General features: G+C 36.2%; 1 protein-coding gene across 4 annotated transcripts in view; it reads right to left on the minus strand.

Moving 5' to 3' along the window:
- dbo (Kelch-like protein diablo) overlaps nt 1–22,231 on the minus strand; it is a 279,705-nt gene that overhangs the window by 163,064 nt on the left and 94,410 nt on the right. For all 4 annotated transcript variants that reach the window (XR_016546845.1, XR_016546844.1, XM_090371089.1 and 1 more), the window contains exon 4: nt 17,967–18,125. Coding sequence is in view for 2 of the 4 variants with exons in the window: in XM_090371089.1 (XP_090227215.1) it covers nt 17,967–18,125 (159 nt within the window). In the remaining 2 variants the exon portion in view is untranslated. The remainder of the gene's footprint in view (nt 1–17,966; nt 18,126–22,231) is intronic.

Here is a 22,231-nt window from a genome sequence, read left to right on the forward strand (position 1 = left end):
CACATCCTATCCATGGGGACCTCACCTGAGTCCAGGGAAGCTTTCATAATTATGGCTAAGGGTTTGCTTACTTTCTTTGTTGCTTCCTTTAATACAACTGGATAGATCTCATCCACCCCAGGTGCCTTTCTTATGTTCAATTTCAACAATTTCTCCTCAGGTTTGCTCTCAGTTATTACAAAATCATTTAGCTTCCTGCCAGAGTTTGATAAGCTTCTGGCAGGAAGCTTCACTTCCCTACAGAATTCCTCGTGTGAATGTAGATGCAAAATACTCATGTAGTTTGTCAGCTACCTCTCCAGGTCCATCAGTAATCGAACCATCGATGTCAAGTGGACCAATCTGATTCATCCCCTTCCTTCTAGAGTTTACATAAGTAAAGAACTCTTTGCTGTTTTTTTGCATTGTTTGGCAAAGATTTTTCTACCTTTGTCTGCCTAACCTCCTTTATGAATCGATTACATACCAGCTTATATCTACCATAGGCTTCTGTGTCACCTGATGATTTATATGAATCCCATGCAGTTTTCTACTCTGCTACGAGTCCTATTAGTTCATCTGACATCCATTTATGCCAAATCTTGAACGGTGTTTCTTAGTTGGGACAAAAAAGTGTAGTAGCTTCTAAGATTGCTATTGGAAACATCATCAGCTGGTTCCATTTTATAGACTTTAAAAACTGTCTCAGACCATCGTAGTCACCTTTACAAAAGCAAAAACCCTTCCCTCTACACCTGACAGTAGTTACATCTTTGAGTAAATCCCACTGGGCGGCAGTGATTAGCACACTGATCACTACCACCTAGTAGTTCCTTTATCTGCAGATTCTTAATTCATGAAGAATCTCTATTGATAATCAGATCAAGAGTATTACTCCCTCCGGTTACCTCTTGAAAATGCTGCTGTAAAAAACAATCATCCAATAAATCAAAAAAAAAAAAAAAAAAATATATATATATACACACACACAGGGTGTCTCAAAAATATTGGTACAAACATTTAGGGGAGGGGGGGGATGTCAATAAAATGGAATTTTGTTGACGTACCCATGCAATTTTCCCTCTCGCAAACTGTTGAACCAACAAGTATGTTAACAAAATTCCATTTTGTTGACGTGCAGATAGGAATCTTAATGACTGATGTTGACTTAAGTTGTGTGTCGCCATTAGTCACTTTGTGTAGCAATGCAATTCTTCCTGAGTAAAGGCACGGCATATATATTAGTAAATTAATAAGAGGAGTTTATCTCAATATAGTACGTAGAACACTTCCGTATGATACCCTCCAGAAATTAAAATGGAAAAAACGAAAAAATCGACAACTTACCGGTACATTAAAGTAAAATATAAATAAACAATTTAACACAATTCAAAATCAATTCAAAACAATTAAAATTCAAATTTAACGCAATTAAAAGAATCTAACGAAAATATTCAAAACGATTTTCCTTCCTGAAGCTGACAGTGCTTTTCGACCGACTGTCGTCATCACAGGAATGAAAATTACCGAATCAGGCTAAACCTGCCACTTAAATAGTGATTATATGTCTTCGCGCATGCGCGTAAAGGTCCACGCATCGGAGATCAAATATGGCCGCCGAACATTAACAGAATTCTCGTGTAATTTAATTTCAACGGTTTCTGCAATTAATAGTCGCGTATAATTACGTTGAACGTTAAGTATTTTGGCCTCGTTAAATAAAAAAGTATGTTTTTCGTTAATGGCATGAAAGGCTAATTCTGACGCTGCTGAATGAGAAGCACGAACTGAGGCTTCATGTTGATTTACACGAATATTAAGAGAAAACCGCGTCGAACCTTGGTAAGACGAGTCGCAATCACTGCAAGAAATGTTGTATACCAGATCATTAATTTGAGTTGCAAACGCGGAAAGAACCGAGCGATTGTTCAGTATAGTGTGTAACTATACTGAACAATCGTTCGTGTGTAACTATACTGAACAAGGTTCGACGCGGTTTTCTCTTAATATTCGTGTAAATCAACACGAAGCCTCAGTTCGTGCTTCTCGTTCAGCAGTGTCAGAATTAGCCTTTCATGCCATTAACGAAAAACATACTTTTTTTATTTAACGAGGCCAAAATACTTAACGTTCAACGTAATTATACGTGACTATTAATTGCAGAAACCATTGAAATTAAATTACACAAGAATTCTGTTAATGTTTGGCGGCCATATTTGATCTCCGATGCGTGGACCTTTACGCGCATGCGCGAAGACATATAATCACTATTTAAGTTGCAGGTTTAGCCTCATTCGGTAATTTTCATTCCTGTGATCACGACAGTCGGTCGAAAAGCATTGTCAGCTTCAGGAAGGAAAATCGTTTTGAATATTTTCGTTAGATTCTTTTAATTGCGTTAAATTTGAATTTTAATTGTTTTAAATTGATTATTTAATTATTTGTATTTTACTTTAATGTACCGATAAGTTGTCGATTTTTTCGTTTTTTCCATTTTAATTTCTGGAGGGTATCATACGGAAGTGTTCTACGTACTATATTGAGGTAAACTCCTCTTATTAATTTACTAATATTATTATCAACGTAGAACATATTGAGTATTACAGCTGATTCATACTACACACACACACACACACACACACACACACACACACACACACACACACACACACACAGGGTGTATCAAAAATATTGGTACAAATGTTTAGGGGAGGTAGGTAACATCTAAAGGAATGTGAATCGCATAGGAACCCATAACTGGAAACATCACGGGAAAGTAGTAGCAGAGGCACAAGAAGCAGAAATGACACAAGACAGTAATTAGTGGCAAACATTTATTTGACATAATATTAACAATGGAGTACGAGATGGATGCATTTCATGATGTTACAACAGATGCTCAAAGGTTCCACCATGAGACACGATGCATGCATGACACCGACACAGCATGGATTGGCTGACACGGTCGAACACACCTGGAGTTTCTTTGACAGTAGTAGCAGCGCAGACAAGTCTCACCACGAGATCCATTTCCGTCTCCACAGGCGATTCATACACGATAGATTTAAGGGCCCCCCACAGAAAGAAATCAAGGCTCGATAAATCAGGTGAGCGTGGGAGTCAGGCAACGGGTCCACCACGGCCAATCCATTAACGCCCAAAATGCCTGTTCAAATGGTCACGAACACACCTTCCACAATAGGTGCCCCGTCATGTTGAAACCAAATGTTGCGTCTCACATTTGCTGGAACATCGTCAAGTAACCCTGGTAGAACTTGTTCAAGAAAGATCCGATATTTAGCAGAGTTCATGCGGGATGGTAATAGGTATGGGCCGACTAAGCAGTCACCGACCATACCTGCCCACACATTTATTGCGAAGCGATGTTGTGCAGCATGGGGGCACACACCATGTGGGTTGTCGTGAGCGAGCCCACACATGAGCACTGTGTTGATTGAATAATCCTTCCCGAGTGAAATAAGCCTCATCCGTGAACAAAACATAGGCTGGAAAATTCAAGTCTTGAACACTTTCTTGGAGAAACCACTGCGCAAAAACCACACATGCAGAATGATCTTGAGGGAGCAGTCACTGAACCCTTTGGAGATGAAAGGGGTAAGGAATTGTCATGCCAGACACACTGTACACTGCAACGAGACACTCCTAAGGCAGAGGCAACGGCATGTGTGCTGGTAGTAGGATTATTCTGGACGGCATTCAAAACACTTTCTTCCATGGCGAGAGTTCGCGTTGAACGTGGTCTGCCCGCACTACTCCTGTTACCTCTAAATGACCCATAATTGCACAAATTTTGATGCACACGTGCAAACAAATGGTGAGCCGGTACATGCCTGTCTCGGAAGCATTCTCCATAAATTTGTTGAGCAGCTCGTCCATTGCCCTCTGCTAATCCACTAGGTGCATGTCTGCCAGCTCACAGTTCGTATATCAATGCATGCTCTTCGTGCGGCGACTACTGCTTGAATGAGTAAACCAGACATTTTCCCTCTCGCAAACTGATGAACAGTGCCGTTTACCAACTTATGGTGACGTTTCCGGTTATATGTTCCTATGTGATTCACATTCCTTTAGATGTTACCTACCTACCCTAAACGTTTGTACCAATATTTTTGAGACACCCTGTATAGTTAAAAATAACAAAAGTTCCTATAAACAATTGTCTCAAAGTCTCCATTTCTGAGTATTAAACATTAACCATAAATTACTAAAATATTTTCATCCCATTCCGCCTTAGTTCTATTTAATGCTTCTTTCAACCTAAATTTAACCACCATCTACCAAAAAATTTTATACCAGATTTATAAAAGGTGAGTACAGTTTTCTAAGCATTTGCTATTCATTTTTTAGCCATAAATTACAAAACATTAAAAGAAACTGAAATAAACCTTTGCTATCTAAAGCTTGTATGTAATCAATTCATAAAGGAGGTTAGGCAGACAAAGGCAGACAAATTGATTCTGGTGTTTAATGCAGCATTTGGTGCAAAAGTTTCCAAAATGTAATTTTTCAGTTCATTTTTGTTTCAGTTCAATATTGTACCTGTCTGGTAAGACAGGTACAATAAACTGGGAATTTTGTTTATTCCCAGTTTATTGTACTCACATAAATAATCTAAGAGTGTGAAGTTAGGTGAATGTGGTATTCACATTACAAGGCCATTCCAGTTAATCCATTGGTTATTGTACTTATTTAAAAATTCAGAGACATCATGGGGGGAAAAGTGGGATGATGCACTGATACATATAAAACCGCATTCTCTGCTGATTTTTGAGGGCATGTCTTTCAGTAGTTCCTGCAAATTATTCCCCAGAAAATGTAGGTATGCCATTCCTGAATGTCTTGCTGATGAATACTTCCACTATCAGTGTTCACTCATGACGAATTCATCTCAAAACATCAAAGGCAGATATTGTTGGGATATCAGAGACGTGTGTCACAAAGATATAAGGAATGCAGAACTGGAATTTGGGGAGTACAATGTGTACAGAAAGGATAGACAGGATAGGAAGGGAGGAGGGGTTATGCTATTAGTTAAGAAACACATAAAATCCAAGGAAGTGAAGCCAGTCGACATCACTGGACAGTGCAGTGTCGAGTCAGTTTGGTGTGACATAAGCATTGGGAGATCAAAATTGAGAGTAGGAGCGTGCTATAGGCCTAATGACTCTGATGAGTATAATAAGAAACTGTACAGGGAAATAGAGTGGACCAGTAAATCAGAGAGTCTTATAATGGAGGATTTTAATTTCCCAGATACTGATTGGAATTTGTGGGTTGGTCACTCCCACACTAGCAAGGCTTTTGTGGATTTATTGGATGATTGTTTTCTACATCAGCATGTTCGAGAGTCAACTAGAGGGAGCAATACTCTTGATCTGATTATCAGTAGTGATTCTTCATGCATTAAGAATCTGCAGATAAAGGAACCACTAGGTGGCAGTGATCACAGTGTGCTGAAGTGGGATTTACTCAAAGAGGTAACTACCATCAGGGGTAAAGGGAAGGATTTTTGCTTTCGTAAAGGTGACTACGATGGTCTGAGACAGTATTTAAATTCTATACAGTGGGACCAACTGATGATGTTACCAACAGCAAATTCAAAATGGGAAGCATTCAAACAATTTATCTTGCAAGCTACTAGGCTTTACGTACCAACTAAGGAATACTGTTCAAGGTTTAGGCCTAAATGGATGTCAGATGAATTAATGAGACATATGTTGTTGCTGCTGTTGTTATTTGGTTTTTAGGAGCATTAGCAACTAAGACCATAATGCTCCAGGGATATGCGGTGGTCATTCCCTGACTTTTCCGCATCCTCCATATTTGGTGGCTCACAGGCTCAAACCCCGGTCTAATCAAGAAGTGTGTGCTACGTACTGCTGCTCCTGCCCACCTGGCTACGGAGGCGCCAATGAGACATATGGCAGAGAAGAAAAATGCATGGGATACATATAAATTAATGGGTGACATGGAAGCCTATGATAGATATAAGCTGGTCTGTAACCAAGTCACAAAGGAGATTAATCAGGCAAAGGTAGATTATGATAAATCCTTGGCTAAGGATGCAAAGAAAAACAGAAAAGAGTTCTTTAACTATGTAAACTCTAGAAGGAAAGGGATGAATCAGATTGGTCCCCTGGATATTGATGGTTAAACTGTTGATGATCCGGCTCAGGTGGCTAACAAACTAAATGAGTACTTTGCATTTACATTCACACATGAGGAGTTATTCAGGAAGGGGAATGCCAGAGGTGAGGTAAACTCTGCCAGTGAGCTAGATGATTTTGTAATAACTCAGAGAAAAGTGGAGGAGACATTGTTGGGGATAAACATAAAAAAGGCACCCTGGTTGGGTGGGATCTATCCAGTTATATTAAAGGAGGCAGCAAAGGAAGTAAGCATATCCTTAGCCATAATCAGGTGAGCTTCTTTGGACTCAGGGGGAAGGTACCCATAGACTGGAGATGTGCAAATGTGACCCCATTCACAAAGGAGGATCAAAGGCTGACACAAGTAATTATAGACCTGTGAGTTTAACTTCTGTTCCAGGAAAATTAATGGAGGCACTGGTTAAAGAAGCACAGCAGGATCATATAGACAAGACTTCAGTTATAGCTCGGACACAGCATGGTTTTGTTAAGGAGACGTCTTGTCTGACTAATTTGATTGGATACCATGATGTAGTCACAAAGGAACTGGATGCAAAGAATAACTTTGATATCATATATTTGGATCTTAGAAAGGCTCTTGATACTGTTGCACATTGCAGACTGCTGCACAAATTGGAGCAGTGTGGCACTGGAGGCAAACTGCTGCTGTGGATAAAGGGATGGTTGAGGGGGATAAGACAGAGTGGTAATCAATGGACACTGCTCATCATGGACTAATGTTATTAGAGGAGTCCCTCAGGGTTCAGTGTTTGGTCCATTGTTGTTTTCTGTATTTATTAATGATATTGATCATGGTATAACAATCTTAATATCCAAGTTTGCAGACGATACAAAGGTTGGCAGGGACACTACTGACACTATGCTGCTGCTGCAACAGGATCTGGAAAGGTTGAACAGACGGGCTGAGAGGTGGCAAATGAAGTTTAGCATTGACAAATGTAAAGTACTACATATGGGAAACAGTAACCCCAGAGCAACGTATCAACTCTGTGGTTACACTGAGAGTGGTAGAGAATGAAAAGGACCTGGGAGTAATTGTGCAGGCAGATATGAAGTTTTCTGAGCAGCGCAAACGGTCTGCAAGAGTAGCTCATAAGGCAATGGTCAGGCCACACCTTGAGTACTGTATAGAGGTCTGGAGGCCTCATTTCAAGAAGGATGTTGAACTGCTAGATCGAGTACAGAGAAGGGCAACAATATTAATGAATTGAACAAAGGGTTTCCCCTTCAAAGAAAGGCTTAAGTATTGCAAATTACAATGTCTGGAGACTAGGCACCAGCGAGGTGCTCTGATAGATGTGTATAAAGCCTTGAATGGTTTGAGACAGCTCAATGCTGATGGGATTCTTCCTCTTGCTCAGAATAATCAACTGAGAGGGCATAAATTCAAATTGAGGAAAGACAGATGCAGGATAGATGTGCGGAAATTTGCCTTTAGCCAGCGGGTAGTTGGTTGGTGGAACAGACTTCCATCCCTTGCTGTGGAAGTTGATAGCCTAAATAAATTTAAGGCTTAGCTGGACAGGTATTTCGAACGAATGGAGGGGTGAAATGGGAGTGGTTTTTTTTTGTTTTTTTTTGGTTGATGCTCCATAAGCTTGCTTTCTTGCATCATATGCCTCTACTAATGCTAATACTAAGGAACACCATACCAAAGATATATATGTATTTTGGGCTTATGCTATATAAGCTTGCTTTCTTTTCTTTCATCATATGCCTCTACTAATGCTAATGCTAAATATTAAAGGAAAAGGTGTGTTAATAATATATACTGATGATCGCATGTGGGTTTTTTCAGCCCAGGTATGATTGTTTTGAGAGTTGGGAATTCCGTCTTTTGTAAATTATGATTCATCTGTAACCAGAACATGGCCAAGATATTGAGGATTATGTGTACATTTGCAAAATGAGCCACTGACATAAGTTTTTCAGTGTTTTTTTTTATATAATATGTCAACATTTCTTGTACAGGCATGTTATGAAATAGCTACAATTGCTGTTAATGTAATGTCCATCATGTGCTTACATATGAAACAATTATGTGACCTGACAACCTTGTGATATTTGTGGTGAGAAATATTTACTCTTCAGCATTTGCAGTGTTTTGAAATCGCCCACTATCATTGTTCACTCATGATGGCAGTTTACCTGTTTTTCATTCTCTCCACAGCAACAATCATTTTACAATTTGGTATTCATCAAGTTAAATTTTTCAATTAACTTGAGAACAGCAGCTGTGGAATTCTTACAAACCTTGCATTAATTAAAATCATTAATCAACAGGAGAAGCAACAGCAGCTCAGCAGAAGTATAGGGATTTGTAGTGTCTCCTATAATATGCTGACACTGCTATGTACTCTGGATACTCTGAATAATTGGTACGACTCGTGTAGTAGAACAGCACTACTAGATATCGGCATTGCTACATATGTTTTTCACTGTTTAAAGTCCATTTTACACATTTTAGTTATATTTGTATGATATAAATATGAACATAAAAATGTTTGGCCATTTTATAGTTGTTTAATTTACGTTTAATATTTCAGAAATAGTTTTTTGAAAAAAAATATATATATATTTTTAGTAACTATTTTTTTAGGAGCATATGCTTTGATAAAAGTCGAAATTTCAGGATTTTACAGTAACATATATTATATATTAGGTTTCATTAATCACTTTTTTGTGTGGCTAAGCATGCAAAATTTTCAGTTCAGACATATTTATTTTTGTATCCTTCACCTTTCCTCTTTTGTTAATTTAGTTAAGTACTGGTTTAATTTTTCCTAATTACTTGGCTTGCGATACAACTAGCATATTCTTACTCTGTGTTACTAGTCATGTTACTCATGTTTCAACAACATGTGGTAGGTAATGCTTTGCAGCCACTGATGTTTGTTTTACTCTATTTCTTTTCCCTTTTCTTATTCATTTAATATTAAAGTGTGTGTGTGTGTGTGTGTGTGTGTGTGTGTGTGTGTGTGTGTGTGTGTGTGTGTGTGTGTGTGTGTGTGTGTGTGTGTGTGTGTGTGTGTGATGGGAATTTCCTGTTGAAAAAACTGACACAGATAAATCTTTGTTGGAGAGTGCTATCCCACAGTTTTAACTGCAAATAAAACCACATTGCAGTTAACGGTTTTTTTGTGATCAGTTTCTCTACTGATTTGCAGCTGTGGGAATTACCTTGAAGAAGTGTCCAAAGAATTTATTACACAAATCATTGAAACATATAAACAGTATTTATGTCTCTAAAAGGTAAAATCTAAAGTGTATACATATAAAAATTTAAAATCAAAAGTGTGCAAGAAATTAACTAACTCAGCCAAATCTGTATATCCAGTAGCAAACTGGTAATTTGTTGTGGATAAAATAGAAATTTACATGGGACATCATGAAAAGAATTGCAAAAAATCAGTAGGAAAATCTTTAGATGATATTTATGAGCTTTCGCTCTGGTTCCGCAACTCATTATCATTCACCAAAGACTGTGATGAACCAGAAGAAAACACTAAAAAGTATTGATGTTTCTGAAAAAGAAAGTAATGATATTTTCAATGTTTCTTCATGAGACAGGAGAAACTCAAGGAAGCACAAATAAAGAACCACCAATAAATAATGTTTATTTCATTAATAAATGTATATTATTAACTTGAACTGTATGTATAGTAAAAGGTTAAATTACTACAATTATAAAGTAAATTAAAAAGCTACTACATTCATTTATGCTTTTCTCTTAGTTACCATCGCATCTTGCCAATCTACCTTTCTGTGTCCATTAAAATATTTGCAGTAATCATCCCTGTTTTCTTTTGCTTCTTTGGATGCATTTTTTGAGCGATTTGCTTGCAAAGGGTTAAATTTTGCATAATCCCTGTGGCATTCTCTACCTGCCATTTCATGGATTACACTATTTTCTCTTTTCTCTGTCAAAAGCATACTCTGCTGCATACTATGTACTCATTCTCTTTAAGTAGTTGTGTAAAACATACTAGCACCACATACCTTATATTTTTAGGATCCAATGTAAGCCTAGCATGAAAAATCCTGAAATGCGGTGTTGATATGACAAACACATTATCAACGATGACGCTGATAGTCTGTATCTGTCTTTCTATATGAGATTCTCCTGGGAATAAGGCTTTAATACATGTTTTTGTAGGCCAACTTCTTCATCACCAATTAGTAAAAAGTTCATATTTTCATCTGTATCATCATTAGATGGAAAATGTAAATTACCAATTACCTTTCTGAAACTGTTGGTAAAATTCAGTCTAATCAAATGCTCCTACATTGGATATTCTGCCTTGTTTTCACACATCAACCCAGAAAAGCACTCATAATTATAATAGTGAGCTGCAGAGTGAGTTGGCAGTTTAATTCTTATATATTTTCCATCTAGAGAACCTCCACAGTTATAAACTGCCAGCAATCTTTGAAACCTGCAGCAATTTCCTATCAATCTTCTTTGTACTGAAGAAACTAGAATAAAAGAATTACAAAGATTAATAATTTATAAATAGTTTCGTTTTTCATAGTTGTACTGGTTAAAATTAAAGTTGAACACATCTTGAAATTTGCATTTTTGTCAACAATTTGGCTGTTCAGAATAGTACTTGTATTTGGAAAAATAATGAAGCAAGCTTACAGAGCATCACACAAATAAATAAATAAAAAAACATAAAATAAAATTTATCTACTTAATTTGTCCGTCCCTTCAAATCATTCTTCCAATTCTTTAAATTTATTCTCTTGAAGTCAAGAGAATATTATACCTAAGTTTGCAAAGTTAAATTTATTCAGATCATAAGAGTGGGTAAAAGTTTACCCCAATGCTGGCTAAAAGCATTTTACACATCTGTTCTGTAACTATCCTTTTTCGGTTTAAATTTGTGTACTCTTCTGTCTGTGTCAATTAAGAAAACATAATGATGCCATCAAATTTTATTTTCTTCAATCCTTTAGCCTTAAACACCCCAAATTGGTCCCTATCCAGATGCAATTAATGCAATTTACAAAACAAGTTTTTCTGGGTAAGAATACCATTTCATTTCCTCCACATAATGTTGCTGCCCTTCTCTGTGCCCTTTCCAACAGATCAACATCATTCCTAAAATGATGTATTCAAACCTGTATGCAGTATTCAAAGTGTGGCCTGCCTACTGCTTCACAGGTTAATAACCTCCTTTTCAATAATAAATATCAGGAAACGTAAGAAACCCAACACTGAAACTTGTGGAACACTACTCATAAATAAAGTGGCTAATTATAACCAATCTTCTGTTTTCTATTACATAAACCTCTCTACTTCCACTGTATTTATACAAAACTTGTTCAGGATGAACAGCATCAAATGCTTTGCTAAATTCTAAGTATATGATGTCAAAATTACTCCTTACAAGCAGTTCCTTAAAGACAACATCTCAGCAGCTGATTAAGTTAGTCAGGCATAATATGCAAAAAAAAATATGTTGTGATTATAAGTCCATTGTCTTCCTCTGTAAGACAGTGGAGTTTTAAGACAACTGAAAAATTACATTGTCAGTTGCTTATAACTCTATTAAAGTTCACAAGACCTTGCAGCATTACTTCTTAAATGGTCTCCGTAATTTTCCCTGGGGCAGAAGTTTGAACGGAAAAGTGAGTAATAATAGGTCTGTAGCAAATAAATAGTTATCTAGCAAATCTAGAAATGTTCTGCTAGTGAGTGAGCTACCATCCTACAAGTTCCAATCAATATGTAGAAAGTTAAAAATCACCCACGATAAGACATTCTGATTTACTAGCCCAATATATCTGTCTGTGCTGTATAATTGTTCATAATACTCATTACAGTCATTAAGCTTATAACATACTCCTACTCTTATTTTTGTTTTCCCAGCGTTTACGTCACACAGACTGACTCAAAATTAAACTAGCAACATGCGTCTATTGGTTGCACTATTTTAGCATCTGTACGCTTCTTAACCAAAGGCAACTCCTCCCCATCTCCTGTCATGTTTATTCTTTCTGAACATATTTTACTTGCCATATTTATATTCTGTCTCCCCTATATTATGGTTTCTGATATTCCAAATATGTCAGCATTTGGTGACTTAACCAATACTTTAAACCTTTCAAATTATTTACTGTGCTCTTAGCATCAGATGCCTGTTTGTGTTCTTAGTGATAATAACATTGCCCACAGAGCGGCATAACAATATTATACATTGTACAATAATAAGATAAAGGAATTTATTTTATTATTTTTTTTTATACCATGATATTTACTTTTGTTATTTTGCACTGGAATACCAATAACATTGGTTACATGTCTTATTATAGGTATACTAAATATATAAATAATGAATATTAAATTTTTTGTTGCTAGGAGTTAATAGCTGTTGGATTATATCTAAATGCTGCATTGAAATAATTTGAAAATTTTATGCATTTCTCCATTCCATTTCTGTCTTGGGACACTTTGGTCCTTCCTATTGACAAAACAACCTCTCCAGCCTTCTAGGCCTGTTCTTCCGTTCACAACACTGTTATCCACAAGTCTATTTAATTGGCAATCATTATTTAATATAAATTAGTTTTAAGCCGGAAGTCAGCTTCTATCACTGGAAGGAGCAAGGTATCCCCAAGAACGAAGATGAATTCAGAAATGTATATAATTTTCAAATGGCAACATTTATTTTGAAAGCAAATTTGCAACAAAACAAAGTGATCCACTTTGTTGTGTTGCATTCATTTATTTTGAAGGGTAATGCTATTCTGTTTATATACCCAAACAGCCTCAAAAAAAAAAAAAAAAAAAAAAGCAGCTAAAAAAAATGCTAAAAAGAACAAAAAAGACAGGGAAGAATTTCTGAAAACTTGCACTGAAATACACAAAAAATGAAAATACAGATGAGTATACTACTATAAGCATAGGCAGGAAGTCAAATGGAGAAAAAAAAAAAAAAAAAAAAAAAAAAGACTTTGTCTAAAGATTTTTAGCCAAAAATATAATAAACAAAAACGTTGATGAAAGGGTTATTTGAGTAGCTACAAGAAATACAAACCTAGCAGAAATATTCATATTATCAGAGGATGGCCACCATTAATATCAAATGCACTTCAAGTGCATCAGTAGACCAATAAAGCTCAATTTTATTTATTTATATATATTTTAACAATGCTGTATTGAGAGAATGGCATTAATTCTATGAACAGCATACAGGTAACCTTCATATAACATGGTAGTTTGGTTCCTACAAAATCTTGTGTAACGCAAAACTGTGTTATACGGAACTAAGAACCAGTACAAAAAGGGCGGTTACATTCCAAAAGCTAACAAAAATGCTCCATTTTTTTTAAAACTATCGGAAACTTAATTTTTCGAGTTGTAATAACTTAATATAACTTAAATAGTAATAACTGAACAAACAGCTTACCTTACAAACTGTGATACTTATATGTCAGATAATGTATGTTCATTTAATTTTCTTCCTCTTCATTGCTGTTAAGCACAATCTCTTCTGCAGCATCTAGATTTCGTGCATCTTCTGATCTCTTTAAAAGTCACGAACTGCACTCTTCGAAGTCACAATTATTTTTTATGGTTTCAAACAAGCACAAGTTCAATAGCACAGAACCTAACCCAGGGATCTCCCAACAAAATACAGTGGACCCTCACTTTAAATGATATGTGAAAATTCCAGTTAGCAAAATAAAAATAAATTTATGTTTATATACACTGCTTAATTAATTCGTATTGTGATATGTACATACTAACTAATTGATATTTCTGTTCACTGGCTTTTTTTTTTGGTTGCAAAATTTAAAACAGTAAAAATAAGCAATTAATAACAAAGAACATGACATGCACAAGTTGCAACAAACATGATATGGAGTAATTCGTTTGAAAATTTATTGATGTTTTTATGCGACTGAATATTTCATGGAAGGGGAAACACATTTCACCATAACAACGTGAAAACCCACAGAATTCCAGCTATTGGTACTATAGCATATGCAAGAAGATAGAGTTTACTACCAGTTTATAATTGATTACACTAACAGAAAAGTTAGTTGAAAAATAAATTGAAAACTGCAAATTGTTTTTATGGTAGTGACCTCCAGAAATGTGCTTTAAAAAACTATCACAAGGCAATAACGACTAGTGAGTCGACAGCAAGGATTCACAAAAAGGAATGGAAATATTGAAAATTACATCTAACATAATAGCAGGGTTTTCCCCAGCACAAAAGCTCAAAAATAACGTGTTATGTGAGATTTCCAGCAATTCTCAAACCATGTTAGAGCAAAACCTTGTAGAAGTACTGTGTTTTGTGAGGATTACTGCAATTTATCAATCATGTTAGAGCGAAACCGTGTTGTAGAAGTACAGTGTTATACAGGGGTTGCCTGTACTTTTCTATCATGTTTTTCTGTACTGTTTCAACCGTTGCAGGTTTCTTCCATGGCTAATACCATCAACTTTTCTGGATTTGCTTTGAAATACAAAAAAACATAGCTTATTCTAATTCATTTTAATAAACTGCTGGTACTAGAAGTGGAAGAAACTGTAATCTATGAAATAGTACTGTGCAATTAACTAAAAACATGTGGTTGAAAAACTGTAGTTCTCAATAATTAATTTGTCAGAAATTTCTGAAAATTTCTGACAAATTAATTTGTGAATTAATGTTAATGAATGAAAATTAATTTGTGAAAAATTAATTGAGCACTACAGTTTTTACAAGTAAATTAATTAAATATGTAAGTTCCTCTGAGTGAAATGAAATGCACATCAAAATATTTTAGTAAAATTTTTGTTAGGAAATAGACTACAAAAAATATATTCAAAAAATAAAAATAAATAAACAATTCTCAAATGGAATTTAACTGTTCAAAAATAATGACTAAAAAATAATGTCTTACCTTCATGTAATCTTAATTCTTCATACAAAAAAAAAACTCTTCATGTTTTGGGAATTGGGTAACCTAAAGTTTCAGCAGCAATTCCTATTTTGAATTTTAAATCTTCATAAGATCATCCACTTATTAAAATTCTTAGAGTGATCACATTAAGCATTTATTAAAGTGAATAGCTTCATGCATATTAGTGCTTGCTTTGGTTCAAACAATTCAAACAAATGATAATGTCTTTCATTCACTCTTAAATAATCCTTGAAGTCATTGGTTTTATACTCTTTCAAAAGTGCTATGTAGTCATGCTTGCTATTTAATCATGAACTAACCCACTTCAAACCATTTTTTGATCTTTCATGAGATTTAATAATATAATATGACACTGCACAGAACAGTGCAAGCTTTTAATTATCACCCATACCCAAAATATTATATAAAAATGTGGCAGCTCTGAAAATATATATGTCTGGTTTTGAACCGTGCTGGTTGCAAAAACCATAATCCAGAATATGGATCAGTTTTCATGACGGTTCAAACCGCCAGATAAATCCACAGTTTTTACCCACAAGTGCATAGTTCTTACAGTTCCCCTCAGCATTTCTTGCATGCATATGTGGCAGGATTTCCTCCCCTCCTCCAATCAGCACTATGATCCCATTCCAGAGGAAAAACAATTTGTGTGTGGTCATTTATGGTATTTATGTATGGTCATTTATGTAAAAGTTATTAGAAGCAGTAGAAAACTATTGTTTAATAGAAACATCACAGAGCTTCTAAAGAACAATACGGCATAATGGCTCTCTTGTGGAAGAAATGTATTCTTAATTTTAATGTGTTAATTTTTATGCATGATAAGATCGTACTGATTTCTTCTCCAAGATCGTTAAGAATGGTGATAAATCATTGTCTGATACTGTAACTGCATTAATATAAACTTTTCTTAGTAAAACTAAGTTATTCTTGAAAAACTCTTATTTAGTAATATTTAGTAATGTAAATAGCATTGTAATGATAAAAGAAATTAATGCTGTACTTACATTTATTAGCAAGAACTGATTATTCTTTTTTACTCAAAATTGTGCACTTTGAAAACTTGAAAAGGCTCTCTCGGCATCGAAAATTTAACTGTAAAACTAATTTTTACTGATTCCACCAATGTCTGAAGTGATTATTGATAGTGCAAAAGCATGATCATGTGGCAACATAATAAGAATGTGATATCAAAAAGGAGGAGGAGAATGTTCACTATGGAATAAATAAAAATTAAACGACTTTGATCATTGTATACGATCAAATGTTTACTGTAGTAAAGGGAAGTCTGATATTTCGTTATCAACTGCAAGATTTATTTTGAGTTAGCACTTCTGAGCCTTGTCTTCACTGTCATTTTAATAAAGATGCATAAAGAAAATTCTTTTGATGAGAAATGCAGCTATTTTAAGTAATGTAAATAGCATTGTAATGATAAAAGAAATTAATGCTGTACTTACATTTATTAGCAAGAACTGATTATTCTTTTTTACTCAAAATTGTGCATTTGGCTGACATGTTCTCATGTGTGGTGAAATTAAACAGAAATCAATAAAGTAGTCATTCACACCGTTGTATGTATACTTCATTTATATTAAAAGGATGAAAAATGAAGAGTAAATGTATGTAAATTTTATTCATCTAACACTCTGCTATCCCACAGAGCAATTCTTGTGAGACAATTTTGCAAAATAGTTGCTCATATAAAAGTTCAAAAAGGAATTAAACTTGACTGAAATCAATCTGTGGAAGAATCCTTGCTTCTTACCGGTAACTGTTGATACAAATTCCTACAAGTTTTGGTAATCTTTTACTTGGAGAAATAATGCTTACTGAGAGCTTGTATTCTTCTGAAACTGCATATGATGCATATTATTATGCTAGTTTGTTGTATCATATGAGTTTTAAAAAGTTCTTCCTATAATACTATTATCTTAACTATTCTTTCTTGAAAAGATAATAGCTAAACAAAAGGTTATAACCATCTGTAAAAGGTTTCTGATTTTAGAATTAATAAACTGTCATTTATTCTTTTGGTGAAGTGTTCTTTCACAAGTGTGTCATTTGTTTATATCAGAACCTGAATAATGGACAATAAAACTAATGGATTTTATAAGATGTGGATATTCTTTGTTCACAATTTTAAGTTAGAAGAAGCATTAAGCATAAGATATTGTTATTTGTTTTTTTTAGGAGCATTAGCAACTAAGGTCATATTGCTCCGGGGATATGCAGTGGTCATTCCCTAACCTTTCTGCATCCTCCGTATTTGGTGGGCACGGGCTCGAACCCCGGTCTAATCAAGAAGCGTGTGCTACTCCTGCCCAGCATAACATATATGGCTTAACAGTCCAAAGGATAGTGCTATGTGCATCAAAAGAGACAATATGGTATTCACAGTGACGGGCATGCCCAAGTTGTACAAAACACAGTCAGCCAGTTTCTTAAGGTGGTGGGTGTCTCTCTAACAGAAAAATGCCCACATATGTAAAAGACATATACCAAAACAACTGCATGTCAAACAAGTGTATGAATGAGTAAATCATTACTGTGAAGGAGGAAAACAGATGTGGGCTTTTCCTGGGTATATCACCTCTCTCAAGGATCATCCCTGCCTAGGACAAGTTCACAGAGTTGTTACAGAAGAAAATGTTGTCTTCGCAGACTGGGCGATTGGTACATGATGGTTGGATGGCTGAGAAATAATCTGGCAGGGCATCAATTCCACATGAACAATGAAATGAAGGAAGCCATCAAACAATGATTTCAACAGCAATCAAACTTTTATGAGCAGGTTATAAAAACTGGTGTACAGATGGGGTAAAAATAATTAATAATTCCCATTTTTATTTAACTAAAATATCAAAATACCTGAGCCAAGTGCTGTCTGCGTTCTGTCACATTATATTTCACCCATGACATTACAGCATTGAACACCTGCTCTTCACTACGAACATTTAATTCATCACTTGATATAATGTCGATCAGCTGATTCACTGGAAGTAACAAGAATTCTTCACTTTCCATTACCTAAAAACAAAAAATGCAAAATAAAAACAAGATTAAAAAATGTAAAACATCAGTAACAAATATCAAAAGCATGAAACTCAAAGAATTTAATATCAAAATAAGTATTCCAAAAGCTTTTATTGTGATATGCTATTATACACTAGCTGATAAAAAAAAAATTTATTCTTTTCTCATTGATGCAAAGCAATTTGAATATGTATTAATCAGCATAAATAAATGTAAAACATTAATTATTTTCTTTGAGTAAAAAGGACACATAATAACATTAATGATAATTTACTATGCAAACAAGCAATCTACATTGCCATGAATGAAAATTTTCATTTTGCAGGAAAATCAAAGAACAAAAATAAAAATATCCAAACCTCAAGGTTACATCAGAAGTTTAAGGATAAAGAGAACTCAACTATCACATGGAATGTGCGGCCAGAAAAAAAGAACTAACCACTCATCATGACAGACCATAAGATATGTGCATACATAGAATAACTGAGGGAAATACTTTCAAGGCTAGATTTCCTGGAATCAAGACTTTACTGCTATATCTTTTGATTAAAAAAGAAAGGTCATTAAAGTAAGATGCACATAATTACCATACTAGATTTAAAAGATGAGATTTAAAATAAGAAAGAGAGAGAGAGAGACGTTCTGTAGTTGATGCTGTTTGAGAATTTTCTTGGCACAATTGACTTTGATTGTCTTTCACTTATGCACATCTGTTTACCAATCTCACTAGCACATTCAAGAAGCTCAATGTCTTTGTTAGATGTGGTATCTCCATATTTAAATACAATATCCCAAGTGAGGTCTTACAATGCATTATACAGTAGGATTTATAACCACCCTATATTATTATTATTTTATCTCTTTCTTCTCCTTATGGTTTTTCCCCAACCTGCAATGGATACTGGTATGACGAGCATGGGGGGATTGTTATGTCTGGTTGGTTAGTATTATTGGTTGAGGAACTCTCTGTCCTATGGATGTTCAGGATTGCAGCTTTCTGGGAAGTGTTCTCTGGGAGGCCTATTGCTGCTAGATTCTTATGAAAGCCCCTTGGCAATACTGCCAGTGGTTCACATGGCGACTGGGATGGTCATCACTTATTCTATATGCCACATTGCTTTGACTTCTGTCTGTATACTTCCCTGATCTTTTCCTTGTAAGTTTTCTGGACGTTTCTGGTGTTGGACACTGGTATGTTGATCAGGTAGGTACCCATTTCCTTCTTGTCTGTTGTTATGGTGTGGGTCCCAGTATAGTCTGTAAGTAGGGAACCCTAGTATGGCCTTGGGTTCATACCTCTAATATGATACACTTTCTTTGATTAACTGGTATCTATGCGATAGCTTCTGTTGTATTATCCTGGTAATTTCGATGAGTGTTCTCCATCTAGGTGATCAACTTGCATCCCACAGTGATGTGTTGGATTGTTTCTGCAGCCAAGTAGCATTGTTGACACATGTCATCTGTCACTCTGGGATTCTCTGTGATTCATTTCCTGTAATTCCTGGTGTTCATTACATGGTCTTGGATGGTGAACACAAATTCTTTGGTTTTGGGGAAGAGCCTCCCACTTGTGAGGCATATGTTCAAAGCAATCTTATTCAAGTAGTCTTTATGAAGCCACTGTAGTGTCTGCCATGGAGTGTCTTCACCCATCTTTCTGTCTTTGTTTCTTCTGTCTATACGAGTAGGGCCTCCTTGTTGAGGTTGAGTAGTGCATGCCATTTGTCTATCTTCCTTATGGTTTGGTAGATCAGCGCTGTGTTTTCCTGGAAGTAGCCCTCAAGTTCTTAACTGCCTTCTCTTGTTCAATGACATTTGTCAAACCCTTCCTTCCTTTCTGGGCTATGGTCAGTCTCTCAATGACCAGCTTCAGGTGATGTCAGCAGCCCTTGTGATCATCGTTATCCTGGTCGATCTCATAACCTCCTCCAACTCAGTGTTAGTCCAATCTATAATCCCGAAGGAGTATGTTAGTACTGGGACTTCAAAGGTGTTTACTGCTCTGACTATTCCTGGCATTCGGTTTTAAGTTTAGCGGGCTTCTCAGTCTCTGATGGTAATTCTCAGTGAAGCAGACTCTGATCTCTTTATGTTCCAACTGTTGAGCCTGCATCATGCCCAAATATTTGTCAGGCTCTCCCTCTGTCATGGCTTCACCCTCTTCACTGGTTCTCAGTTGGTAGATTCAACCAACTGGATTTCCCTGATACAAGCAATGTGTTTTGTATTTGTCAAAGCCAAATCTGTATCCTGATGTCAGTGCTGAACTCTTCAGTAATTCCCAGTAGCTGATGGAGTTGATTCTCATTTGCTGCACAAAGAGAAGCCACAGAGAGCTCAGCACATCTCCCAGGAAGATTGCTCTTCTGTTGTAGATCAGTCTGGTCGTTATGGTCAGACCACCTTGATGGCAGTCTTCCATTTTGACATGGTTGCTTCTAGGAAGTGTCAGTGTCAAGTTTACCTTTAGATCTTCAGCATCTTTATCAGCTAGTTCTGGAGCACAGAGTCAAAGGCCTTGCAGTAGTCAATATAGGCCATGTACAGGTTGTGGTGCTTCTTGTAGGCTTGCTTCACAACTGCAGCATCATGGTAAACTGTTCCTTGTATCCTGTGCTCATCTGATTACATCCCTTGTGTTTCTTGGCCATGATGTTCTGGCTCTTCAAGTGGTCTGATATTTTCTTGGTTATACAGCTAGTCAGGACCTTGTATATTGGTGGGAGAGAGGTGATCAGTCTGTACTTCACAAGGTTCATGGTTTCTTTGTCTTTAGCCTTCAGATAGGCAATTCCTTGAATCAGAATCACTGGCATCATGTCAGAGTGTGTTATAACCTGGGTGAACTGTTCTGCCATGTGTGCGTGTAGGTTGTGGTGCTTCTTGTAGGCTTGCTTCACAACTGCAGCATCATGGTAAACTGTTCCTTGTATCCTGTGCTCATCTGCTTACATCCCTTGTGTTTCTTGGCCATGATGTTCTGGCTCTTCAAGTAGTCTGATATTTTCTTGGTTATACACCTAGTCAGGACCTTGTATATTGGTGGGAGAGAGGTGATCAGTCTGTACTTCACAAGGTTCTTGGTTTCTTTGTCTTTAGCCTTCAGATACGCAATTCCTTGAATCACAATCACTGGCATCATGTCAGAGTGTGTTATAACCTGGATGAACTGTTCTGCCGTGTGTGTGTGCGTGCGCGCGCGTGCGTGCGTGTGCAGCTGAACTTCTACCAGTAGTTGAGATGTTATCTATTTCTGAGGTTTTCCAGTTATGGGACTTCTTAGTCAACTGTTAAACTGCTTCCTCTTGATTCTCGCAATCTGTCATCTCTTGTATGTCCGTGGTTTTCTTCCATTCTAGGTCTATCCAGAGGATGTGGCCATTATGGCTAAATTTGCTGCTACATGGGTTAACCAAGAACTGCTTTAGTGCCTTGCATTCAGGGGCCCCATTGCCTGCCTTCTCCTCTTGTACAATGTTCCTATAGAAGGCTCTCTGGTTTTAATCAAACAAAGGGTTGTCTGTTTTCCTCTGGGCACTCTCAATGTATTAGCAAAAAGTCTTTTGCTAAGTGTAAGGCAGTTCTGCTTGAGAGTATTGTCTAGGTATTCTTTGATCCTGTAATTACAAGTCTCGTGTTTGCTTTGGATATTGTCTTTCTGAAGAATGGTCAACTTCACTTTTCTGATCAAATTCTTACTTCTGTTACCTCATTAGTACTGGGTCAGATGGCCTATCTCATAACCTCCTCCAGCTTCTTTCCTAGGCTGGTGGCTCCTTGTCTTTGCTTTTTGTTCTCTGTTGATCATTCTGGTTTCCCTTCCATTCATCCTACATCTTGAACTTGCTAGCATAAGGTATAATATAAAACTAGATAGTGTAATGCATATCACTGCATTTAGGAATCTATTAGCTTAGTGTAGTACTGTCAATTAATCTTATTAATTTTTATTGTTAATCAATTAAATAATATTAAAATGGAAATCATGCCCCAGACTAGAGCAATAAAGCAACAGGCACAGAGTAGAGGGAGTGTTATGGCTCGGGGTGAACCAAAGGGGACGATTCTCCAATGCATCACAGCCTAAAATATCTGCT

This window comes from Mastigoproctus giganteus, chromosome 4, assembly GCF_048544385.1.
Source record: "Mastigoproctus giganteus isolate SK-2022 chromosome 4, ASM4854438v1, whole genome shotgun sequence".
Lineage (NCBI taxonomy): Eukaryota > Metazoa > Arthropoda > Arachnida > Uropygi > Thelyphonidae > Mastigoproctus > Mastigoproctus giganteus.